We start from the raw sequence: 27,400 nt of genomic DNA on the forward strand, positions 1-27,400 counted from the left end.
ATAACATGACAGCAATGACAATCAATGATGAATTTAGAATATCAGAAAATATTACGTTATTTTATATTTTAAAATTGAATGTAAATAAGATGTAACTGAATACACTAAAATAAGTCAAATGTAATAGAAAGGAATAAGGTTAAGGAAGTTAAAGGCAAGTTATGCAGTTAATGCATTACTGATGGATTTTATAGGATAAAAGTAACTTTATAGTCTTACTTTGACATTAGCGTAACTATGATGGTAATGAATACACTAAAATCAGTATATAAAATGTAATATAAAGTCAATAAGTTAATGAAAGTTAATGCTGAATTTCGTTGCCTAACGAATATCTTATATTCTTACATTTCTTTTGTGATCAGTGTAAATAAGATGCAGCTGTCTTGCATTTCTTTGGTATTTGTGTGTGTAAGATGTAACTAAATTATGTAATAAGTAAAAGTTAATGTGACTGCAGTGATGAATATTGTTGCCCATGAAGTCATAATTAGTCCTTAAAGCTGTTGCTAACTATATTACCAGACCTTTTATATATCTTTTTGTACGTAAGTGAGATCGAGAGCTTTGAATCCGTCCTCATAGTTTCATCTGATATCAGTAAAACAAGAGAGAAACAGTTGTTAGGGAAACCTATTCATGGATTAACACCTTTGAAAAAATAGTATAATAGAGTTTAAAACATTTGTGAGCTGTACTGATTTCCTCATAAAAGATCTTATTCCATTTAAGACCCTTTTCTAGGTGTGATTTGATGCCACGGACTCCCTTATTTATGCTCTTACAACTCATACTTAAAGCAAAAGTCAGAGAAAAGCTCCGATATCTGCCTTCAAATGTAATTTAACAGAGCGACGTGCCAGATCTTCATCAGGCTCTGTCAACATTAAGTTGACTTTCATTTTGTTCATTTGTTTTTTGGCTCAGCATCTGTCAAAGATTTCTGGGTTTTTTCCACAAAGCATCCTAACATGTGTTGTCTCTTAGGTAAAGAAACAATGGAGCTGAAACCTTTATTGAAGAAGCTGCTCTCGGTGCTCCGAGCCATCTTCACCTTCCTCTTCGCTCTGGTGGTGCTGGGTGTCATGGTGTGGGCCTACGTTGCCGGCTTCCAGCTGGTGTCGTCCGCATACGGGATCATCTCCTTCGGCTTCTACGGACTCCTCCTCTCGCTCCACTTGTTGGTCCAGAGTCTCTTCGCCTTCATTGAGCACCGGCGGATGAAAGCCCGCACTGACCCCTGCACCTTCACCAAGACGATCAGTATGACCATATCAGCCTACCAGGAGGACCCCGTCTATCTCAGGGAATGCCTCGACTCCGTCAAGGCCCTCCAGTATCCCCCGAACTGCTGCGCATCATCATGGTGGTGGACGGGAACACGGAGGAAGACCGCTACATGATGGACATGTTCAGAGAGGTGTTTGCGGATCAGAATCCGGGCTGTTACGTGTGGGAGAACAACTACCACTCATGGGAACCCCCCCAGGTCCAGCAGGGCGCAGCAGAGGAGGGTTCTGATGTAATAGTAGAGGACCTACAGCGACGAGAAGTAGAGGAGCTGATCCAGAACAATAGGTGTGTGTGCATCATGCAGAAGTGGGGCGGCAAACGGGAAGTGATGTACACTGCATTTAAAGCACTCGGGTCGTCCGTCGACTATATACAGGTATTTTCTTTAGATTTCTCCCTGTTCATATTCCTAAAGTGTCTTCTTATGTAAGGGAAAAGCAAACTGAAGTGTTTTCTCCTTCCTCAGGTGTGCGACTCGGACACTAAGCTGGACCCTTTAGCCACACTGGAGCTGTGCAAGGTGTTGGAGAGTAACCCCAAGTATGGCGCCGTGGGAGGAGATGTGATGATCCTCAACCTCAAAGACTCTTACATCAGCTTCATGAGCAGCCTCAGGTACTGGATGGCTTTCAACATCGAAAGGGCCTGCCAGTCCTTCTTCAACTGTGTGTCCTGCATAAGTGGCCCTCTGGGTAAGCAAATTTTATACTTTTTTTTGTAGTACAGGTCAAAATTAGCACTAGTCCTGGTTTAAATGCACTCTTACTAACATTTTTTTGCATTTTCTTGAATTTCCCCATCCAGGTCTATACAGGAACGACATCCTTCAGCAGTTTCTGGAGTCTTGGTACAATCAGAAGTTTTTGGGAACTCACTGCACATTTGGCGACGATAGGCATCTCACCAACCGTATGCTGAGCATGGGCTACGCCACAAAGTACGCGCATTCATGATTCATTGATGTTAACATGCCCAGAGTGCAGGAAACCTCAAAGGATGTTGCAATGTCAAAATATTTAATTGCTGTTTTCCTTTAGGTACACAGCTCGCTCCAGATGCTACACGGAAACGCCCGCTCAGTTCCTTCGCTGGCTCAACCAGCAGACGCGCTGGACCAAGTCCTACTTCCGCGAGTGGCTCTACAACGCAATGTGGTGGCACAAACACCACCTGTGGATGACCTACGAGTCCATCGTCTCCGGCATCTTCCCTTTCTTTGTCACCGCCACCATCATCCAGCTCTTCTGGACGGGCACGCTGTGGGACATCCTCTGGGTCCTTTGCTGTATCCAGATCATCGGGCTGTTCAAATCGTTGTACGCCTGCATCCTGCGGAGAAACATAGTGATGGTGTTCATGTCGCTCTACTCGGTTCTGTACATGACCAGCTTGCTGCCTGCCAAGTACTTTGCGATCCTCACAATGACCAAAAGCAGCTGGGGAACGTCGGGCCGGCGTAAGATTGTAGGAAACTACATCCCCCTCCTTCCCTTGTCGGTGTGGGCGGCCCTTTTATTAGGTGGGCTCGCTTACACTAGCTACAGGGAGAGTCAACCGGACTGGTCGACTGATGAGAAGAAGCTGGAGACTCAGTTTCTTATCTTTGGGAGCGCTGCCTACGTGGCCTACTGGCTGTTTATGCTTCTCCTCTACTGGATTTGGTTCCGCAGATTGTGCAGGAAACGCTCCCAAAGCTATTCATTGAATGTGTAGGTCTGAAGAGGGATGATAATTTATTTGGACTCAACTGTTTATTTCATTCAGTTGATTATTTTTATTTATTTCTTTTTCACATTACTGAGGGACGAGGGCGGTTCACACAGCTGCTAAAAAAAGAACAATCAAAAACCAAATGGGAATTGGTGATATATATTTTTTAAATGGACAGCATCCATATTACCCGAGCCCTTTTGAAAATGTGCCAAAACTCATAGAAATATAAAAGAACAAATGTTTTAGTCAGAGAGATGTTGTTGCACATTTAAATGAAACTGTACTGAAGGCTTTTGGGGCCCATGCACTTCTCAGGTTGCTGTAGTTTATCAGATGATGGAGGAGATCCATCAGGTATTTATTCATGTTAGCCAAAGATGGAGAACTACATTGAGAAATTATTTTGTATTAAATGCTGTGGGGTCTGAAATCTGTTCAATTCTTTTAAATACACAAAGAGGAATGTGTGTGTTTTGAATATGAACACGTGTGTCCTTAGATTACTTTCACAATAATTCCAACCTCGGGATGCATAACGGTGTCAGTTTCATCATTACTTCACCATTGTTGTTATTGTTATTGCACTGGATCCTGGGCAGCACCTGCAGCACTGCAGACTTACTTGAAAAAAAAAACAACTGAAAATTGTGGTTTTAGTATGTAACAGTGTGAAACGTGTGCAAAAACAGGAAAGAAATCCTGACCGTCTTTGAGAAACCAAAGCATGGAGTCACTTACTGCAAACAATTTACAGTTTATTTAATTACTGTATATATTACATTGTTTCTGCGTACCTGCTCTTGATATGTGAAGTGTCGGTGTACTTTGTAAGATGCACTTTGTTTAAGTTGTATTACAGAGATTTGTTCATATATATACATTACCAGTCAAAAGTTGGGACTTGAACAAGTTTCTCATTAAATGCTTTTTATTTATTTGTGATATTTTTGACTTTGTAGATGAATACTGAAGATGAACACTTCTTTGTTTACAGCAAAATTTCCATATACTTTCTTTTATGGTTTTGATGTCTTCAGTATTAATCTACAGTGTATAAAATTATTAAATAAAAACCATCGATAGAGAAGGTGTGTCCAAACCTTTGACTGGTAATGTAAATATATATATATGATCTTTTTATGTTTTATTTTTCTAAGCAATACATTTGTAGTAATGTGTGGAAATTTTCTGAAAATGTGAAAAATGAATGATTTAGGGAAATGAAATGAAGAAATAAAAATATTTTTGTAACATGAACAGTTCTTTCAATCCCATTATTTTACAGACAGCAACAGAAAAACTGACTTAGCTGACACACAACCACCTGAAATACAAAGCCAGTTTCAAAATCCTTCTCCTCTGTTAGTATTTTCATAGTTGGTGACACTAGTGCGACAGTTAGTGTCCACACTGGACAAGACCTCTGCTGATAACAAAACACCAGAAGAAAAAACGGTAACTGATAAAGATTACAATAACAGTTTAAGTCAGAGATATTGGTGAAAAGTACATCCAGGGTGATAAATCACCAGAACAGTGCTTACCTTACTTTAGCTTATCTTAAGTAGTTTGTGTCTGACAAGACCACTGCTGTTCCTACGCCTATAAGGGATGTGGTTGGCAACATACGTGTTGGTTTAAATACAAACAGAAGAGAAGTGGAAACAAGGGTGGACCTTTCTTTGCAATTTAAGTTTCTTACTGGATTTGCAAATCATACAATATGCTAAAATATCATTTCTTAACTCCCTTTTTCCTAATAATTTAGCTTGGGTATTGCTATGTTACATCTCTTCTACTCGATGTCCCTGTGAGGACATTTCTCTGATTTCATGAAGACTTCACATTATACAGTACAAATTTTAAAGCACTGAGAATATTCTTTTTGATAGGGATATTGCGTTGTGTCATGATTTTTTTTCTTTGATTTTTATAAAGCACTTTGAAGTGAATTTTATGGTTTCAAGAAAACCTGTAACCTGTTTTACATGGAAATATCTTTTACATAACATACAGGGTGGAGGTGCTGTTTCAAACTTATTAGTGTAAAAGTGCAGAAGGAGCGACTTCCCCCTTTTTTACCGTTAAATGATCATGGACCTGTCATTCATTTGCTAAGAGGAGTGACGCTGCCACATACCTACTGATCATCAATAGTAGGATGCAGGATCAAATAAACAGGCAAATCCTTTGTTTTCATACAAACATAACATCAAAAATAAGGTGGTTCTAGTTGTACAAACATCAAAGTTGATCTTGACTGTACAGCTCAACACCTCAAGAGTTTTACTGCAAGTGTCAAGCACATATTTGTCAATCATCTTTATGTTTCTGAGCTGAAGTATGACGGATGCTCACATTCTGATTGTGGGTGTGGAAGACGAAGATTTTCAATGGAAATATTATTTTCAAACAACTGCATGGAACTAGAACTCAAACTATGTGTGACATAAACATTAAAAGGATCTAAACTGGGTTTTGACTCTTATATTAAATTATAGAGAAATACGTAATGCACACATTATTTATTTTACCTGACCCGGACCCACGGGGTTGTTGTAGCAATAAAGTAAGGAATGAGAAAACATATTTATCTAATATGTTTATGCTCAAAATAAGGTTATAATACTTTTAAATTAACAAAAACAGACAGACAAGCAACCAATAAACACATTTCAAAAGAAAAAGGAACCCAAACACTTAACTGCTAAAAAGATAAAATACATTTAAGGTTAGAGGAGATAAACAGGTTGATCTTGAGCCGTTGATCAGTTGTGTCCACATTTTCTACAGATCTGAAGTCTGAAGGGACAGACTTACAAAATCAAGCCACAAATATTAACTTTTGTTTTGTCACTACTGAGCTCATATTGTGGGCTCATTTTTCATATCAATTTAAAGTCCCACACCTCTATAGAAACGGCACAACCACAGCTAGCAGTAGACATAACTCAAAAAAAAAAAAAAATCAACACATTTCTGAAGAGGAATAATGCCAGAGCCTGGAAGCTGACAGAATTGGCTCCTTACGTTTGCCATGCATGAAACTCCGAAACTCTGTTTTTTTTTTAAAATTGTCATCAGTACACACAAGTGTCAAGGGAAAAATTGTCAGCAGTTGTGATAACTACTGTTTTTACTCATAATGTGTCTTCTAGCACATGATGAAAACAGCATACAGAGATGTTTAACGAGGTAAAACACTTAGAAGAAGTAAAGAAGAAAAAGTCCAATTTACTGGTAGAGATAAAGTCATTTAGGAGAAAGGTTTAGTAGTCAGTGACCTTGTAATTAAGAGGACAGAGATTTGCAGGGTTTACTCTGCCAGCTATAGCACTTGCTTTAGTAGGGAGGGAAGAAGGTGACCAGTTAGGATAATGGTGTCTAATGGTAGTATGGACAGGAACACATGGAGGTTGGACAGCAGTGTGATTATTCCATAATGGGGAGCTGGTGGGGGTAATCCTTACAGGTGTGCTAGGGGCAGGCCATGGGTGTGTCTGTGTTTTAGATCGATAGGCGTAGACACTGTCGGAAACTGAAGCCAGGGAAGGATAGTAAGGGGTGCTGGTGCTTGCAGCAAAACCTGACATGGAGTCAGCAAAGAAGGGGGAGGTCCCAGGTTGTGGAGGTTTAGCCGCTAGCATCTGGATACCCAGGCTGTTGGGGTGAACTCTGTCAGGTTTAAAGAAGAAGGAACGATTCCAAAACAGATTAAAACTGTCAATAAAACCTATGTTGTGGACTCTAGCAGAATGAAGAAATGCTTAGCATTCTGCTGGAGCGCCACAGGCCAGTGTTGAAATGGGGCCAGGAATAAAAACAGACTTTCCACAGTTACTTAAAAAGTTTAAAAGGTCATTGAACTCCTTCTTGGTCAGGTCAGACTGCTGATGAGCTGCGTCATTAGCACCCACATGACTTATCACTCAGTGAACAGAGGGTGGAAGGGAGCGAAGCAGCCCCGGGATCTTATCCAAGATGATTGGGACTCTGGCTCCGGGAAGGCAGTATGTGACTGCGTTGAAGAAGCAGATGTTTCTAGTGATGGAGTCTCCAATTATTAATGTGGTTGGAGAGAAAATGGGACAAGGAGATGACCAAGCAGACTGATGTGGTGTTGTAACTTTAAAAAAATAGTTAGTCTTTCTCCTGGCATTGACTAGCCTAGCCGTGCTAGACAACCCACGGCAACGAATTTAATTCTCTGCCAGGGTGGGTCTAGTTACCCTCCATAAGGCTCGAGGCTGGATGCTCCTAAAACTGGCCGGACGAATCACCATGAAGTGTAGAGTCAGAAGGCGGGCGTAACGAAGTGACGACAGAGGCGCCACGATTCTGACAGAAACAACCGGCGCACAATAAACAGTTATCTTTCGACTCGGCTTTGGCCACAGCCCTTAAAGATTTGAGGCTAAAATTCAACTTGAAAGATAAAGGACGGCACTGAAGTGTTTCATTGAGAAGAAAGACGTATTTGGACTTATGCCGACGGGATATGGCAAATCCTTAATATACCAGTTGGCTCCGCTGGTTGGGAAGCTAATGGGACTTAGCCACAATCCGCCGGTGCTCTCGGAACTACGTCAGCCTATTCGTTGCGTTGATTGGTTGTATACCTACCCAATTGCTGCAGAGGGATTTGATAGACAACCTTTTAGCCCGCCTCCCTCCCTGTTGAGCGTTCCTAGACCCTTGTGCCTTCAGAACATGGGTCTAGCGCGGCTAGGCTAGGCATTGACTAAACCCCTAAAAATCCACCTCTATCAACCAGACTGGACGAGGAGATGACCAAGAAGACTGGTGTGGTACAGCCGTAAGATCTGAACAAAACTACCCAAATTTATGAAACACGATTAAAACTAGCTCCACATAAACAAGCAACAGTGCTACTTTTGAGTGGATGCAGCTTACTTAAAAAGCACTTTATGCTTAATTTAGAATGGAAATACAGGATTTTTGAGTGCGACAGAATATTCTGATGAGACTTTGACGGCTTGTCAAGATTTTCATCCTTATCTGTACTTGTCGTAATGTCTCCATTCGGCTACTGTTCAAAAAGAATAAAAGATTTTAGTGTGCAAATGGAAACTGAGTGACCATGAGCGTAGGAGGCCATCAAGGAAACACTCCTGACACTCTCCAGCATCTTTCTGAATATCTGCCAGTGAGTCAAAACCACTGGTGGAAGTTAAAACAACTGTTTGGCACAACTAGAAGATTTTCACACATGAGTAAATGCGTCTGGATTTGCTCAACTGCGGCATGAGTGTTTCTCACTAGATTTCCCAGAGATACCTGATATGTCGTAGCGACATCCCACCCAAGTGCACTTTAGATCTCAGAGGGGATTTATTAGAGGAAATCAGTTTCTGTACATTGAAAGCACCTAGTGAGTCAGGGAAAGGAGAAACCGACGGTATGACGAAGGCAAACATCACTTCCCTTCGTGTCTGTTTTCAATTAGCTCGTCCTCCCACACCCTGTCTGGGCCTCCTCCACTGACATCAGCTGGCACATGTGTTGGGGAGCACGTTCGGTCTGCTAGCAGAAGTGTTGTGTCACCTCAAAAACACGCTGTGATCCTGATTGCTATTTCCTCCATTGTGGGTGCTGCATTGGCATCATGCAAGATAGAAGCTGCAGAGAAATAACAAGAAAGAAATCAGTAACAACATCCTACAAGTTTGTTTCCCCTTGTTTGTTGGTGTGGCTTGTGGTTGGAGTATTTTCCACATCGAATTTATGGTCTACATTTTTATTTTCCTTCCACTCCTTTCTGCACCGCATACAAAAGAAAGACCTCCAAAAGAGGGTGAGGGTGAGAGAACGGATCGTATAGAACAAGAAATGGACAACTCCGTTAGATCATTTAGTTATTCCTGGCAGCGTTTAGACAAATTAAACTGAGGGTGTTCCCCACAGTCTGCAAGCTTTCATCTGACAACCTTAATGTCAGCGGCAAGCGTGCGCACTCATACCGACGGAGATGCCGTCATTTACTGGAAACTGCGTAAAAACACATAGCATAGCAGCGGAAACCAATCAGTAATTCAAAAAAAAAAAAAAAAAAGCCACTTTGTTCTTGAGCAGAAGTGTAGTTCCGCCTCGAGGGTCACAACAGTGAGAGTCATTTCCCAAAGTTTTGTCATGACTGTGTCACTGTCTAGAGTATTTTATGAAACGTACATGAGGAAGGAATATAAAGTTGGCACCGTTTAGGAAAAATTGTCAAATCATGCTCAAAATTTGTGAATTCAATGGAATGACGAGAAACATTATGAAACACAATCCAGCAAAGGAATGATGTACTCGAATGGAATCAGATCAGGCAGCAGGATAAAGTATACATTGTCGCACATGCTTGTCAAAGGTCAGCGGTGGTAAAAATAAACCTTAGAGGATAAAAGCTTATGTACATATTTTTTAAGTGTTAAATTATGATAAATTGCAAATAAGAGGGTCACTCTTGTGTGTTGGTATTGTTACAGATGTAAACACTGTAAGCATTAGGAAAATCCTCAAGCAGTTCAAAGGTAAAGGTTGTCCATAGGAATAACTCCTTTTATCCGCATCGAATCCTGAAAGAAAAGAAAGATTTCTGGCTCTGTCAGGAGCTTTTTGACGTAATGATGCTGTTAATCTCAGAGCCACTCCTCTCTGTTGCCGGTTTAGATAGGAGAATGAGTCGGGGTCCAAATGAGGGAAACTTGTAGAAGACTCAGCAGAGGCACAAAATGACTAATAGAATCCAGAGTAATGTGCACAAAAATCAAAAAAATCTGATGCTATTTCACAGCCACAGACCTTACAGTTTCTGCTGTTAGTCTTGTTGCAATGCGTTGTCTTAGCAACTGGGCAACCCGGTGGAAAAAACATTCATCCCATTAAATGCAACAAGTGTTGAGTCACGTCTGACTATATTTAGGTACTCCACAAGTGCTTTATAAAGCTCGCACATCCCTCTCTGTCCTCATTTTGTGTTGTCTCCAGCTACAACCATTCATTTAGGGGGAATAACTATGGATGCGGTTTCTTTTGTGTTCTTGCCAGCGTATCAATACACTGTTGAACTGGCATGCTTTTTATCTATTCCAAAAACAGTGCAATAAAACACATTCACTGAGTTACATGGCAGAACAGACAAGATAGTCAAAGGTGAAGAAAAAATGATAAAACTGAACGTTGAAACTTCCTTTCCCACATGTTTTATTTGAAAATTTAGGTAATAGCTGTTAAATTCAACATGTTTTTGTTGTTTGTTGATATTGAACGAGACTATAAAATGAAGGATGAGAACTAATTCTTGCTTCTTGATGCTCATGTACGTCACTCGAGGTATGCCAAACTCATTTGATGATTTTTTTTGGCAGATTCAAGACAAGCAAAAACAATTTCTGGTCTTTTTACTCTACAGTATCTCAGCTGAGCTGTGCCTCTGTGTTTCCATAGGGAGGCTCAAACTTTAAACTCCTGCCAACATCTGATGTCTCAATAGTCACTTTGACTTCTGACTCAATATTTGCAATTAAACTCTGTATGTCTCACACCCAGAGTCTATATTGAGTTAAAAACAATAGTAATCATATATATGATGACCAGACCTTTGGACGCTCTGTAGAGTTATCTTCTTGGCGGGGTTTTAATGGTTCCACAAAAACTGGCAAGAAGATTGTTATTTCTTAAAGACGCCCTTTTGATTAGAAGACTGCAGAATTAAAGCAACACAACCTCAGCAGATAAATTATTTCATATTATGTTGCTTTTTTACAATAAACATGAACATTTTTAGATGGTTCTTAAACGAGTGCTAATGGATGGATATAGTACGTCAGGTAGGGCGCCAAGTTTTGCATTCCATATGGCAGGAAGTGTGTCGTCAGTTTTTTAATTTTTTTTTTCAAAATCATTGTCAGAGACTTAAAAACCTTAAGACACTTCTGTCAAATACCGCAACAGCGATACTTCCATACACTCACAGCTTACTTTACTAGGTACGTGTTCAACTGCTTATTAATGCAAATCTTGAATCGACCAAGATTCACAGATTCAAGAACAGGTGCGAAACAAAGTCAGTGACTTTCATCAGTGTGGAAACGGTTACAAAGCCATTATCTGAGAACCATTATTCACAAGTTGAGAAAACATGGAATGGTGATGAACCTTCCCATGAGTGGACCAACTACCAACATTTCTCCAAGAGCACATTAACATCTCATCCAGGAAGCCACAAAAGAACCCAGACGAACATTAAAAGACCTGCAGACATCACTGGCCTCAGCTAAAGTCCGTCTACATGATTCAAGAATAAGAAAGACTCTGGGAGAAAATGGATGCATGGGAGAGGTGGAACTTTTTGGAAGACACGGGTTCTTTTACATCTGGTGTAAAGCTAATACTGCATTACACAAGAACATCATTGCATGGCAGTGGTAGTGTGATGGTTTGAAGACCTAAACAACTGGTCATAACTGATAAAGCCAAGAATACTGCTCTCTATCAGAAAATCTTCCTGGAGAATATCCAAGAATAAATTCAGGGAGTTAAGCTCAAGCACAAATGGTTTATGCAGCATGACAATGACCCAAAGCTCAAAATCAAGTCCACCTCTGAGCAGCTCAGAAAGAACAAATTATAGTTTTGGAGTGTTTGAGTCAAAGTCTGAATTTCAATCCAATTGAGATGCTGTGGAAAGACTTTAAAAGGGCAGTTTGTGCTCATGAACAGAATTAAAATTATTCTGCAGCAAAGAGTGGGGCAGAATTCCTCCATGGTAATGTAAAAGACTAATAAGAAGCAATCACAAACATTTAGTTGCAATTGTTGCTGCCAAGGGTGGCCCAACTAGTTATTAGGCTCAGAGGGGCAGTTTCTTTCTCACAGGGGTGATATAGGTTTTCAATAAATCTTCAATAAACCATCATTTCATAACTGCATTTTCGGTTCTGTGGATTATCTCTGTCAGAAATTAAATAAATATAAACATTAGTTTGATGATCTGGAACACTTAAGGGTGAGAAATATACAAAAATATTTTAGGGGGGCAAATACTTTTTCAAAGCACTGTAGCTATCGCCCATAATTAAAGGCTCAAATATAAAACCAAATCAAGTCATTCTCATTTCATATTCATGTCATATTCATACAGTATGTTCAAAGATCTTGTTCAAAGATCTTAGAGATAACTCATACTGCTTAACCTGCTTTTACATCACTGGTGCTTCATAGTTACATACAAAAAACACACAAAAGTAATTGACTGTGCAACACAATTACTGGCACTCAGTTCTCAAATAAAAAAAGGCTGTTGGTCAGATACACCATATTGTTAAAGCTGCTGAGTCAAATAACATTTTTCTATCCTGAGGAGTGAGATTGCATGGACAATATTCATTCAGAACCCAAAGACAGAACAGGGAGTTTACAGCCTGTCCAGGTTAACAGACATGCAGTAGCAGGAGGTCATGTTATTGGCATCTACACTGCAATGAAGTAATGGCTGCAGAGTTTCTGGGATTGTCCTGTTATACTCTACTTTTTCACAGCGATGTGTATCTCACAGTTCGTGTGCAGCGTTTGCTTAAAAACTGAGTGAATAAAAAAATAGGAACCGTTTAACGCAATGCAATATCATACAAAAGCATCGCAAGAAGCATCCAATAAAACTTAAATTCTAGCAATTGAAATGATTCTGTATGCATCCACTCAGGCCTTATTCACATTGAACCTCAACAACAACAACAGCAAAGGTAGCAGAAAAACGCATTAAAAACTGTAAAAACTGTAAAAACAATGCCAAACATCTGTACTATAACTATATTTTTAGCTGAATTTAACATGATAAAATTGTGTAATTTTATGGTCAATTGTTGCAAAAATCACAATTTAAATGTTAACACAGTTAAATTATTCATCATTCTACATTTCCTTAGAATATATGTTTCTTTCATATAACGAATGGCAAATATCTGTAAATTCTTAATATTTTTTGCTAATTTGAACATATTTGAACATATTAATAATGACGTAATTTTAAAATACATTACCATAAAGATTTTTGATCTTAACGGTATTTACAGTTTTAATCTGCTTCTTTTACTGGAAACATGTAATGTAACAAATTAGGAAAATCTATAAAATTACAGTAAATTGCTTTGAAAAAAATAGTTTAAAATGTTGAAGATGTTCATCTTTTACAGCATATTTGTGAACAATAAAGTTTGGGGAACATGTAAGGATATGCAGGTATAGCTAAAGAATGGATGGATGGATGGATGGATGGATGGATGGATGGATAGATGGATGGATGGATGATGGGATGAAAGGATGGATGGATGATGGATGGATGGACAGATAGTTGGATGTTTGAATGGATGGATGGATGGATGGGTGGATGGACTGATGTTTGAATGGATGGATGGATGGATAGATGGATAGATGGATGGATGGATGGATGGATGGATAGATGGATAGATGGATGGATGGATGGATGGATGGATGGATGGATAGATGGATGGATGGATGATGGGATGAAAGGATGGATGGATGATGGATGGATGGACAGATAGTTGGATGTTTGAATGGATGGATGGATGGATGGGTGGATGGACTGATGTTTGAATGGATGGATGGATGGATGGATGGATAGATGGATGGATGGATGGATGAAAGGATGGATGGATGGGCGGATGGACTGATGTTTGAATGGATGGATGGATGGATGGATGGATGGATGGATGGATGGATGGATGGATGGTAGCAGTATGGATCAACCTTCACATGGTGACTAACCTGACCGCATGGGTGGAAAAATGGAAAAAATGGAATTACAATTACATTTTCTTGAGCTCATCTGAATTAATAGTAGATTTTAGTGCTTTTTTATGTCAAAAGTTTACATTTTTTCTTTTCCTCTTTATTGTTAACTCAAATCTTTTGAAGCCATAGAGCAAAAAGCTCACTCACTCCTGTTTAATGTCAAGTATAAATGCGCACACACACAAAACACAAACATCACTTAAGAACAGGATCTTTGTCCTTTAATAATGCTAGCAATGCCAAGTGGCTAGGCTTTGTTGTATCAGAAACTTCTGCTGTGCATCAACATTTACTTACTTATTATTTTTATTATTTGTCATAATGCAGAAATGGAAAAATGGCAGCAAAGTAAAGGATTTGTGTGGCATATTCAACACAATCACTCTTTATTTTTTATTAAACTGATGTGCATTTGATGTGTGTTTTCTGCAATCACTCAGTTGGTTTATTTGGAAATCTAGAAAAATGAGAACAGATGACAAATATTAATTCACTCGAAACGACCATTACACACACACACAAACACTATCACACCGCTTTAAAGAGTCATTATCAGAAATATAAGCCACTAAAGTTTCACTGAGCGTCAGGCTGTGTTCCAGTGCACTGTGGGCAGAACTCCTCTTTGAGATATCTAAAACATAATTTTGGGTCAACTCAATCTGATTAACTGAGGGCAATTAAAGCTATCTTTATGACTACAATCAGATCACAACGTCTAAAACTGGAGTTTATACGAGTCGTTCGAGTGCAGATATCTGCAGCTGAGTTGTGGATGTCGGTAATTAGAAACCCCACACACGAACAGAAACAGTGACGTCATTTGTCCTAAAGGCATTTGCGATATGGATATCTGAACTGTAAATAGAAATAATGCCCCGGCGGACATCTCCAATCTTCTTTTTGACAAGGAAGAATTGAATTACGTACGTCTGCAACACATATCCAGTCCAGGTAATTTTTTCTATCCATAATTGTGTATGAGAGGGGATTTCATGTGAATGTACCTGCGTGAAAGCGTGCCTTCGAGTGTACTTTTGTGTTCGTCTGGCAGAGGGATTTGTCTCACTAACCTGAAGCAAACCAGGTGTAACCTGCCACTCCTTTTCTGAAGGGGAGACAAAGTGTACACTCATTAAAAGAAGATATTGTGACTTTTTGGGGGTAAAAAAAATCTTCACAGGTCAAAGGTCTGGACAACGGGACAAGCAGAATCAGTTACATAAGGCCTAATGACTTCTGCTGTACAGTCTTTAGTGGACGACAAAGGCAGACTCTGACATCAGAAGGGTTTGGGTGAGGCTTTCAGCTTTGAGGGCTTTTTCAGAAAACAAATATGACTACAGTCATTTGTTTTTGGCCAACATGCGTTTTGCAATTGATTTACTTCCCTATCCTCGAGTATGAATCAGTTTTGTTTTTGGCAATGTTGTCCTTGGTTTTAGCAACCGCATTTTCTCTGTGCCACAACCCTGATGTGACACACTGTAAATGGAATAACAAAGTTCAATGCAAAGTCAAGTTAAAGACTGTGTTCTGATCTGGTTTGTATGACTTCTTGTTGTTGTGGTTTCTGAGGAAACTCGCTGTGATCTACTGTCCCCTTGTGGTTACCAAGCTGTACTGTTCCAGTTGGCTGTGCGCAATATTTTAAATCACTATGGTAATGTATTGTAAAATTACATCATTATTAATATGTTCAAAATGAAATTTGTGTTCTTACCATATAAAAGGAAATATGCTAATATTTATAATATAAAGTAAAAACTAGGCCATATTTTTAATTATTTAATGGTATATCTATAGTACAAAATCAGCAAAAATAATAAATATATCCACAAAATAACAGGAAATATGTATGTAAAATGTAATAATTGTAATTAAAAAACAGAACATTTATATTAATTTATGGTTCAGCTAAATACCAAACAACAAACAATGTAACTAACTAACTAACTAACTAACCAACCAACCAACCTATGTCAACAAAAATATTTTCTACAGTGATAACAGCTCTTGTCAAAAAATTTTTTAAAATTTAAAAAAAAAAAATCAGTTGATGCATTCTCTTGTCCTGTCTTTGTTTGTTTGTAGAATTGTGATATTTATTTTTCTTTCTTTATTTAGTATAAATAACAGAAATACAACATATTTAATTTTTTACGATAAATATTTTGTTTGCAAAATTTTCTGTAAAAATGGAGACTAAATTTGAAAAATTGAAAATTTTCTGTATAAAAACTGAATTAGAATAACTTGAAAACCTTTACATTTCTATAAAAAAGTAAAAAATAAATCTAATAAAATAAAAAAAACATTACCAATGCATGACAACAATTACATACTAATATTAAAGCAACTCCAAAATGTAAATAAACCGAAAAAAAACCCTCTGAATCATAACAGTTTCAGCTGAATATACAGTCACACAACTATTAATAGGCAGGTGTTTCCTACATTGTAAAATATATATGTTTTTCAGCTTTTTTATAACATCTATATGGAGTTCATCTCCAGGCACTTTTCATCCAGCTCTTTTCCAGACACTAAAAGTACAGGCCACAATGTTACAGTCAGTCAGTTTTAACTTATCCTCCCTTTTAATTAAAGCTCTACCTTCTGTCCTGACTGGTACTGACAATAAAGTCCGTTCATGGTACTTCCACTCTCCCTCCTTCCAAAATGTTCTTTAACTTCCTCCCTGTCTGCAGCCAAAGGCGCCTTAGTGATCCTTCATTACTTTTGGCTGCACCGTAGATAAGACCTCATTATTATTATTAACAACAAGCCCTGTTCTGAGCAACTCTTGATTTTACAGAAACCATCCAGTACCAGACAAAAGCTGCCAAACATTTTATATTTGACTCTAAAGTAAGTCATTAAGGCATTTAATTAAATATTTCTTTGAATTTTTTTTTAAAAAAAGCCTAATTTTTGCTTTTATTGTGACAAAACTAAACAAGGAATTGCCCTGTGACGTATTTTGTTAGATCTGAAATGAGAAATAGCAACAATAAAAACAATCTATATCAAAATAGTAACATTCACTTTTCAGATTAGTCATTTTTTAAATTTTCTTCTCTTTTTTTGTCTATTTATTTTATCACGTCACTGAATTATTATTTTCGATGCTTCAATATGGATGCAGCTTTTCTATAAGGCAACCTTTGCCGCTGCTATTTGACACGGAGCCGCTTTTACCTTCATATTATTCAGTGTGCATAGTTCACTGTGCAACTTTGATTCAGATTTTATCATTTTTATGATGGAAAATGTAAACATGCACATGAACAGGTAACTGTAGCTGTTTGGTGACTGTAGCAGAGTGAAAAGTACAATATTTCTCTCTGTAATGTGGTGAAGTAGGAAGTATAAAGTCACTCAAACATGTTTTAACAGTACCCACAGTATCAGAGTACATTCAGATGTTTCTACTGCTGTGGGTCTTGCATACAGTACAGCGCTGACTGGCTGCTGCTCATAAAGATGTGCATCCTGTCCTCTAGTGGTGGAAGGAGTCACACACAGGTTTTCTACAAACTATGACGTAACGCTCTGTAGAAGACCAGAGGCTTGAAGCAATGCCTTTATTGCTCTTTTCTCCAGCTCTCACCTTTCTTCGTCTTAACTTTCATCTGTTTCATCAGCATCACCTCTTTGCTGCGATACTGACGACCAGTACAGAGCCCTGAAACAGCCGAAGAAAAAGTGTGAGATCTACACCCTCTAATGTACACTACCGCACAAAAAGTTCGGTGTCACCCAGACAATTTCGTGTTTTCCGTGAAAACTCACACTTTCATTCATGTGCTAACATAACTGCACAAGTTTTCCAATCATCAATTAGCCTTTCAACACCATTAGCTAACACAATGTAGCATTAGAACACAGGAGTTGGAAATGCTCCTCTGTACCCCTATGGAGATATTCCTTTAAAAATCAGCCATTTCCAGCTAGAATAGTCATTTACCACATTAATAATGTCTAGACTGTATGTACAATAGTGTATGTGCAAGAGGCATTTAGCATTCATGACACAGGTGTGCATTTCCTGACCGTTAATGTCTTATACTGTGCAAATTAAAGCCGCTTTTTTCCTTCTTTTTACCCCAGGGAGAGGCACAGCAGCAGCAGTGAGGCGGTTAAACAGGCGGTGAGAAGCGATGGCAACCGGAGGACGGAGTTGGGAGGGCCACCCGGCGAAGAGAGTAACTGCCCTCCTGGGAGCAGAGAGAGGTCAAATATCTCCTGCAGCTCTGTGTGGCCTGCCACAACCTGGGGGGTCACTTAAAGAGAGGAGACGGAGAGTAATTAATATGGAGGACAAGTTGAACTCGCATAAAGGAGAAGATGATTTGTGAGTCTGCCATTAAGCTAAAAGAAAATTTGTTGGAGACTTTGGTTTGTCTTTGTCACATCTGTTCGGTCATTTGTAATTCTTAATTCAACAGATGCAGATATAATGCTCTCATTAATGATAGATAAAAACATAGACAAGAACTAAAAGAAAACAACTATGCACTATATAAGTCCATGTGTTCCAGCACGTATATATTTTGTACTAATACATGTATTTGTTCTTACACATGCAAAGCTGCATGAATATGCATAAATACACACACAACAGTAGTGAGTGAGCAATACCGTATAAACATAAAATGATTCCAAATAGTGTCAACTTAAATTTATTGCATTATTTCCAAGTTGAATAGTAGTGTTTCACGGTTACGCAGAATCAAAAATAATTACTTTAGAAAAACTATAATTATAGATAACGGCCCCAAAAGCAAAACTGAATGCAACAAAAATGAATATGCCTGTGATCACTGAAGCAAAACTGAGGACATGTGTGCTTTCCAGTTAGTCTAACTGCATGAACGTGGTGATAAAAATGAGCTGTGAACACCAGAACTTTCTCACTTTTGGACTTATGGACTGTGTCTCTCTGCACGTCTGCATCATGGCTCCAGGGATAAATGAATTGTCAGGTCAAACGAAATATATATGATTGTGAGACTTCACAACTAAGATCAGTCTAACCAGTCTCTCAGATGTGACCAAGACACATTTATTGGGCTCAGATGGAGTCCAGCATGTTCGGGCTACCACAATGAATGCATAATCCTGACAGTGAAGCACGCTGAAGAGAGTTTCTGAAGAAGCAAAAACTGAAAACTGCAACCTGGACATGCATGTTGCCTGATTTGAATCCAATAGATCTACTCTATCACAAAGCAGCTGAAAAAAGGTTGTCCCTGAAGAATAGCAGAACATCTCTCTGGAAATTTAGAAACACTGGTCATGTCCTGTCGTCAGTATAAATCATAATAAAAAGAATTGAAAAAAATAAAGTAATGAGCTGACTTTTGTAGCCTTTGGTTTTTACTGTACAGCCTGTTGCAAAACTCTGAAATACTAACGTTCAACTTCGAAGTAATGCAGCTGCTTTATTTTCTCTCCAAGTACAAATGACCTCCCATTGATCAATATCAGTCACAATCTTTAGTGTTTTTTTAGTGTCCTTGTTACCTGTGATGTAGTAGTATAGCCTGACAATGGAGTTTTGCCCCGAGTAAATCTCACACTGGTATGTGCCCTGATGGTGCAGGCGGGTTGAAGGGATGGAATAGAGCCTGTCCACCCCCACAGTCACTTCTTTAAACTGATCCAATTGCTGAGTTTTCACCTGAAGGAATAAATACACACACATTTCATGCACTGTAAACACAAATTATTTATGCTAATCTGCACAAATCTGAAAGGCTAAAGTGGCATTTCTACAGATTTGCTTTAAATTTATATCTTTTTAGTCTTTGGTTGCAGCTTCTTGGTTGCAGCCTCATGTAAAAACCTGCTAGCATGAGGCTGACGCCAATCATATCATCTACCTCTCTGCAAGAAAGCCAGTATGTGCATCTCAGAAAATGTTGGAGTGTCAGTTGAAAGGCACAGCAGTGACCCTGAATGATTCACCATATGCTGAGCCTACCTCCTCTGCGAACCTCCAGATCACTTCAATATCATTTGGCAAGCCAAATGGCACATCACACCGCATTCGACTCCTGCTGTTCTCCATTACTTTAATTTCTTCAACTGAAATAAACATATAGCCACCCACATGCACACAGGGAAACACACACACACACACACACACACACACACGGATAACATTCACAGGGGGGCAGCTCTTGCAGTCTGAGCCCTCCTTAATGATAATACTTAAGCCCAGTCTCTGAGGAGTGGAGTAAAAGTGATGATATGCTAAACAGTGGCTGTGCTGTACAGGGTTGATAGGAATACCATCGTGTGTGGGAGTCAACTGTCACCTTGCATAAAGAAGCCACGGACTTAAAGAGTACCTTGGGGGCTCTGTGCAAAAGATATAATGTGTGGAAATAAAACCTTTCCTCTGTCTCTTTTTCAAATCCTGACTTTATGCTAAGAGCATTTCAAGGATCAAAAGTGGAGCATTTTCAAGGATCAGGAGTGGATGCTTATGAAGTAGAAATATAGTTATTTAAGGATGTGTCAAGTCTGGATTAGTACATCTCTTTTTTTTTCTTTTTGATGCTTGAAAACTGTGATGTAACAGGATCCCTAATCCAACGTGTTATCATATAATTATTAATACTCACCTGGACAGTCGAGAGGGAATTCACAGGAGTCGTACTTGCAGGTGATGCAGTTGTAAACTGCGCCTGCACTCTGAAAACCTGATCGGTACATAAAACCGTGGGTTTAAAAAAAAAAAACAGCAATATTTTAACAGCAGGGTAGAATACTGTGCTTTTCTATTGTGAAGGACGTGTTTGATGTATTTATTTTGGCTGTTTAATGCTTAATTTACAGATTTAAGATGAACAATATACACATAATGATGATGATGAAGTGTATTTTGACAGATTATAAATTCCTATAAATATCATACATGTGTGAAAATACATTCATTTACCACTGTTGTTGCAAAAACCTTCGAATTTATGCAAAATATTTCCCTTAAATAAATCTAGATTACAGAGCCAATCTAATTTTTTGGGAATATATTTACTGTATTAAAATGGAATAAATAATAAGGAAATATCTGTAAAATTATGGCACATTTGCATTTTGACCGTCCTCTACAATTGCAGCTTTTCTGACATTATTACATACAAGAGTCCAATAAAAGTACTAACCGCATGGAGGAAAACATCCAGTCACTGTGAAAAGAATGACACTTAGATTACTAAATTTTACTTCACTCAGATAGCTTGATTTAATGCCAGCATCAACACATAAGAGTCGGTTCAACCTGACAGCTTCCTTTATTCTCCACAGGATTTGAAAGGCTGTAATAACATAACTAGCTTATTATAGAGAGAGGAGGCTACAGAGATCAGAGGGAGCTGTAATGACCCAATATAGGCCTCACTATAGATGAAAAGATGAAGGAAGGGGGAAGAAACCACGTCTCACCTCTAGGCAGTTTGGAGGCAGCAGCGATGAAATTGTCTGCTGCTGTCTGCAGCCTTTCCTCGTACACGGTGTCTGATAGATAGAAAGGAGGAGGGAGGCGAGGAAGACAGAAATATTTGGCTCAACACATCCTGGTGAATTGTATGCTTTAGGGCATCATTTCTTAAAAACCTCTCATTCCTGTTTCTGACCTTACTTAGCACTAAAGGCTCATTTAGTTGTGCAGTAAAATGTCTACTTGAGCAGGTGTTCAGTTACCGGGATTCAGCTTATTGTCAAACTCCACCACTAAAGGCGTGATCTCTGCATCCAGAATCGCCTTCAGCTGGGTGTCATAGCCTTGACCTAAAAGACAGATGCAAATCACACTAGACAACTTTCTCACGGTTGACACTTTCGCATGTAGAATTCCTTCTGTGTGTGGAAAAATAATACCAAAAAAGAACATTTTCCTCACCCACTCTACCAGCCTCAATCACTGTCTCGTTGTTGTTGAATATGCGGTCCAGCTTCCTGAAGCATCCGTCAACGTTTCTAACATTGTGTTCAGTCAAAACGTGACCCCAGCACAGGCGAAGGCTGTCTTGCACATCAACAAAGCACTGATAGCAGCTCAGAGAGGGGCTGAGCAGCAAGCTAACGCACAAAATCCTCAAAACAGATGTGCACATTATTCTGCAAGAGCTTCAAAACTCAGCAAATGCTTCCCTACAAAACTGTTTTTATTCAAATCCCAGTCTCATGGTGACTACAAATGTGGAAATTCCAAGGTTTCATTTTGCAAAAATGCTAGCCCTGAATATGAATTTTTATGTGCATGTGCCACAGGAGATGAAAAAGATTTTGAAAGTATCCGGCTCATGTTTTCTCAACCTGCTTGGGTTTGGGAGGAGAGCATCACAGACTCCCCTCTGTACTTCCCTCCATTCTATTGTCTCTAGTCCCCATTTCCTGCTGCCTCAATGCACCAGTTTTACTGCAGAGCACAGAGATGGAGCGAGCCAAGGAGGGAGGCGGCGTTGAGGAGGTGGGGGGAGAAGGGGCAGATGAAGAGGGAGTTAAATGCTTATGTACGTGGAGGGATGAAGTGGGAAGGGTGCCGGCGAGAAAAAAACCCAGGAGAAATATAAAATACACAGTGAATGAAAGTGGCGGTGTGGGGATGGGGGGGGAAAACGTCGAGACGGGGAATGAAACAGAAAAATAAGGGGGACAAAATCGATAGAAATAGTGAGCGGGGAGGCAGAGAAAGTGCAGCATTGGTGCCGACGAAGTTTAGAAAACCTGGAAAGTAGCAGCGAGAGAAAAGAAACCGAGGCCAGGAGAGACAAAGAGAAGAGGGAAGGTGCGAGAGAGGACACACAAGTGACAGACGGAGGCAGAGAACGAGGAAGAGGGAGCGGGACTACAAATCAAGTCGACTGCCTCATCACATCCTGTATCCCCCACTCGTCTCCCGTCCCTCCGACCCTCCCCTCCTTCTCCCCCGGTCCCTCACTCCTGGTGTATCTCCATGGCAACCAGACAGGGTGCCTAATACATGAACTTAATATATTTCCAGTGGCAGGGTGAGCTGGGTACTAATGCATTCATCTGTCTCCACACAGACAGGCCAATCAATATTAGGCAAGAGTGTGCTCCAGGACTGCCAAAGTCAGATAGCTAGTCAGATGGTTGGAAATCCCAAATAAGAGTGTGTGTGTGTGTGTGTGTGTGTGTGTGTGTGTGTTTGAGGGCATTTAATTGTGTCTGGTTGGTACTGCGTGCATTCACGCTTGGATAAAAAAAATTTCCAGCACATGAAGCGTCTTTTTCAGCTCATTCACAGCTTAATAAAACACCTATTTGTAATAAAAGACAGTCTTTTATTTATGTCTACAACACACTGCAAATTTCCTTTTTTTTTGGCTGTCACACATATAGAATAAATTTGAACAGAGTACCATTTATTGGCATTGCAAATTTTGCAATTGTGTAGGAATTGCTAGTAGGCACTCGGGTCCGGACAGTGAGTATGAGTGTTCGGTAGTATTTTTATGGCTCTGGGGTAGAAACAATTTTTCAATCTGTTCATCTGTGATTTGATGGACCCGAAACATATATTCACACACACACTACTTTTTTGTCATATTTTATTAACATATAGGAGTTTAAGCAACATTTCCAGTACAAGATAAAACAAACAAAATAAGGCCACAGACTTTGGAAGGTGACTTATAAGTCGGGGTCACAACCCTCGGCTGTCTTCCTACTGGCCCCCACTGGGAGCACCAACACAAAGCCAGCCAGTAGGGTCAGCTCCCTGAGAGTTTCTGTGCTGCAGCAGAAGCCCTCTTCTCGTCCAGCCGGAAAAGTCTCGTATCGTGACACGAAATAGTCTGAGGAGCCACTGAGATGAGAGAAACTGTGACTTTTCTTGCTATGAGAGTGCTGCAAGAAACATTAAAACGGATGCCTATGTGGGGAGAAAAGTCTTTCTGCATTTCCACAAAATGCTCCCCTCTTTCGTAGGACGTTGAAACTGAATGCAGCCCTGTTCCCGAGGACCTCACCTGTGACCTGCTTTGACCTCACAGGTTAAGGGTCTCAGGGACAGAGGGGCATACTGTGAAATTAAACTACAGCGGGAGGCTTTCATGCACACGTAAAAACCAGAGAGGAAATGCAATAAAAGGAAGACCCAGAGCGTCGCAGCACCGAGACAAAGACATGACCTCATCTGACATTTGGATTCTGCGGCACCGACCGGTCTCCTGGTTTCGCTGCAGATCACAGGCGAAGCTGATCAGTTCAATTAAAGCGCAATCGCCGCACGATCACGGCACGTTTGTCCGCATTTCAGTGATTTATTTTTTTTGCTTTGCAGTGCAGCAATCAGACGCAAAGTAACATTTTTCACAGCAGGAAACAAATAATCGCAGCAATGCAGCCGCTGAGCTTGTCGTGGAGGAGACACAAATTCATTAAGGAGGAACAATTAATTCTAAACTGTTGATAAACATCCTGGGCATTCTGAACGTGGTTTATTGAGCTAGCACTGTCAAATTAGTGCCCGATAGCTTTCTGAGAAAATCACATTCATAGAAGAAACATGTCAAAAAGGGTCATTTCACTTAAATCTCTATAATTGTCATTAATGTGGATGCAAGACACGCACATTGTAGGATCTTTGCCTAAATCATAACATATGGCATGGAGGGAGACTTTTACCTTTAGTTCTTGGTAACTGCGAAGGTGTTTCATTCTCAACAGCTTCCTAAGGAGAAAACTGAAATGTAGACACAGTCAAGGTGAGACTTTTTAGACAATATCTTTATTCAGTACTTTATTTACATGTTATGCTTGCAAGACAGGATCTATCCTCAGACTTACCAGTTAAGATGGAGCAAATTTTTGAGGATTATGGAAAAGAAGAAGCGCAGGACAAGAAGGGCTTCATCCACCTGTAAATGAAGTAACATAAAAGGCATTTTATACTCGTATAAATAGATACATATATATTATTATGAATCTTTTGGTGATTAAAAATGAAAATTCATTAGAATGCAATGCCACCCACTGGCAGACAGACAGCATGACACACACTGACTGGGGAAGACTGAATATGCCCGTACGTTAAGGGAAAAGGGAAATCTGCCTCATTTATCAGGAAAGCATGTTTTTCTTTTATTTTTCAATCAACGCCTCGGCGTGAATGTGAATGAAGGTGTAATGTGTCTGCGTCACGCGCTGCATCAAACTGAACTGCGTTAATTCACATTAAGCATTTACCTACAGGTTGACTTCATAAGCCAACAGGCCTCGAGATTTCCGAACACAGAGGTGTAATTTTAAGCTCGTCGTAGTTAATGTCGCATGTGACAGATGTGGCAGCTGGAGCAGACCGGCGGGGGGTGGGTGAGGAGAGAATAAGGAGACATTTGTCATAACTGAAATGAATAATGGATTTGTCTGCAGTATAGGCGGCATTTAAGGTGTTTAGAATACTGTCAGAAATTAACTGAGCCCAATCACACAGCAGGGCAGGGAGAGAAATTTTGTGTTGATCGCAATCAGTTCCGTGACAGTGTAAAAGCACACTTATCGCCAGTCATAACAGTTAAATTCCTGGACAGCTGCTAGTTTTAAAATGATAATTATGAGAGAAATTTTACAGAAGAAGTTGCTTAAGGATAAGGCAAAGTACAGCAAACCACGAGACATGACCTCGACAGCATCCAGCCTTGATACTAATTGAAAGGCTTATGCAAACACAGACAGTACGGCACGTAAATACTACAAATATATACACTAGAGCGCTCGCATGCGTGCACGTACAGCATGACATGACTGGTTGAACTGCTGTGAAAGGATGTGATGAATTAGTGGTGAGAAAAAGTTTCAGATTAAAAAAAAAAAATGCATGCAACCCCTGCATTAAAAACACATTTCTTGATCTACACCCACCTTGATATTGAAAATATACAAGAAAGAAAAAGACAATCACCTTCCGCTCTTCTTTTCTTTCCCTCTCGCAGCCAGAGTGATTCTCCCAGCTCTCTCTCTCTCTCTCTCTGATGGTCTCTGCCGGGGCCAGACAGGGAGCCCAGCGGCAGGTAGGTTACAGACAATAGTATTGATTCCATTATTCTGCTCTCTACCTACCTGCCCGACGAACATCTATCCAGCGCTCCACCTTTTTGTCTCCGCAGGGCTGCTGTCACAGACGCACGGGGGGCTGCAAATAGGAGGAAAAAATAAAGAAGGGAGAAAGACAGAGAGAGATAGAGAGAGAGAGAGAGAGAGAGAGAGAAAAGCTTGCTTACTTGTGCGTTCACATGCTCGCGTACACACTGTACCGCCTGGCACACACATGCTGTCCAACACTACGAGACGACACACACACACACACACATTTACCCTCCATGCTGCGCTCTTTTTTGCTTTTCATTGTACCTCAAAGTCTCCCTCTCTCTTTCCTTTCTCCCTCTTTTGCACTCTCCCAGTCGTCATCCTAGCATCTCCCTCCTTTTTCCCCTCACACGTTTTTCCAAAGCCTCACGTCTCTGCTCGCCCAGTAACCCCCCCTTTACCTCAACACACACACACACACACACACACACACACACACACACACAGAGACCTACACACACTCCAGTCTGCGAGCTACGTGGATGTGTGTGAAAGTGTGAGAGCTGGAAAGAGAGAGTGAATAAGAGTGCAGCGAGTGCATGCGTGTGTGTGTGTGTTTGTATGTGTGTGAAAGAGAGGAAGTGTGTGAGTGGGGGGGAGGTGGAGGGGAGGGGGTGAGGAGGAGAAAGAGAGAGAGAGAGAGAGGGAGAAAGAGAGAGAGGCTAGCAGAAAGTGAGGATGGAGGGGGAGGGTCAGAATCTCTAATAGGACGAGAATAGAGAGAAAATTTGAAGCCCAGGAGTGTCATGAACGTGAGAGCCTGACATTACTGCCTCCTCCTATGTGTACAAGCAATCATACCATCATCAAATTGATTACACGATTTATGGTGTTGCTCCAACACCACTGTAAATTGCAGCTGGAGTGACATCAAACGCGCTAAATAAACCCATCGCAGAGAGCTCTGCCAATTATGAAATGTGTCTCGATTATACAGCTTGACATCAGAGGTGAACAATGTGCAGTTAGTCTGCTCAGCACAACCCGATTCCAAATGGAAACGCATCGAAAACACCCGCCGCCCTTTGTGTTGCAGCCACAAACAAAGAAATTGCAACAGTTTTTTGTGGGTTTTTTCCCCCCCGCATACTTAATGTGCAATATTTTTTAATAGGTTTAATATTCCTGCTCAATCAGTTCACATGTCTCACGGCGGTTTTCATTCTAATATTTGTGCTCGTCTCTCAGTGTGAGAGGACAGAGAGTTGTGTTTGTCGGATAACAGAATCATACAGCCCCGAGGGAAATTCAGAAATGAAAGTAAATCTAATTTGGACCCGCTGATTGGCTGTCTGTTCAGCGAGATGGAGCATAAACACTGCACTTGATGTGTAAGCATCATTAATGGCCCTAAAGTGTTCTGACCATGTCGTACAACAGAGCACATCGCCGATGCCTCACACATTTAGAGCAAATGAGGGTAACCTGCCAAAGAAAATGCATCGCTTTT

At 40.1% G+C, this 27,400-nt stretch overlaps 2 protein-coding genes across 2 annotated transcripts; one reads left to right on the forward strand and one right to left on the reverse strand.

Moving 5' to 3' along the window:
• Positions 1-236: 236 nt before the first annotated feature.
• has1 (hyaluronan synthase 1) lies at positions 237-3,093 on the forward strand. The gene is given in 5 exon segments (XM_022209999.2): positions 237-1,346; positions 1,349-1,669; positions 1,760-1,985; positions 2,098-2,230; positions 2,331-3,093. Coding segments are annotated over 5 exon segments (1,731 nt in total). The 5' UTR covers positions 237-971; the 3' UTR covers positions 3,007-3,093.
• Positions 3,094-3,187: 94 nt separating this feature from the next.
• spaca6 (sperm acrosome associated 6) lies at positions 3,188-26,464 on the reverse strand. Its single transcript, XM_051957444.1, has 13 exons — positions 26,215-26,464; positions 25,766-25,996; positions 24,652-24,722; positions 21,737-24,547; positions 21,538-21,624; positions 21,280-21,351; positions 21,000-21,023; positions 20,460-20,537; positions 19,814-19,917; positions 19,354-19,510; positions 17,933-18,110; positions 17,438-17,512; positions 3,188-8,646 (listed from the first exon to the last, which is right to left on the reverse strand). Exons 4-12 carry the CDS (start codon positions 21,948-21,950, stop codon positions 17,449-17,451), a joined length of 978 nt encoding a protein of 325 aa, XP_051813404.1. The 5' UTR covers positions 21,951-24,547; positions 24,652-24,722; positions 25,766-25,996; positions 26,215-26,464; the 3' UTR covers positions 3,188-8,646; positions 17,438-17,448.
• Between the last annotated feature and the right edge of the window lie 936 nt (positions 26,465-27,400).

Source organism: Acanthochromis polyacanthus, chromosome 12 (genome assembly GCF_021347895.1).
Source record: "Acanthochromis polyacanthus isolate Apoly-LR-REF ecotype Palm Island chromosome 12, KAUST_Apoly_ChrSc, whole genome shotgun sequence".
NCBI lineage: Eukaryota > Metazoa > Chordata > Actinopteri > Pomacentridae > Acanthochromis > Acanthochromis polyacanthus.

Bases quoted from the DNA above. Each gene is read 5' to 3' on its own strand.
- spaca6 (XM_051957444.1), bottom strand. From the start codon at position 21,950: ATGTGCACATCTGTTTTGAGGATTTTGTGCGTTAGCTTGCTGCTCAGC. The intron at 21,625-21,736 runs GTGAGGAAAATG...TCTGTCTTTTAG, and splicing joins GATTGAGGCTGGTAGAGTGG to GTCAAGGCTATGACACCCAG. The intron at 21,024-21,279 runs GTGAGACGTGGT...TTCTTTTCACAG, and splicing joins TGCCTCCAAACTGCCTAGAG to TGACTGGATGTTTTCCTCCA.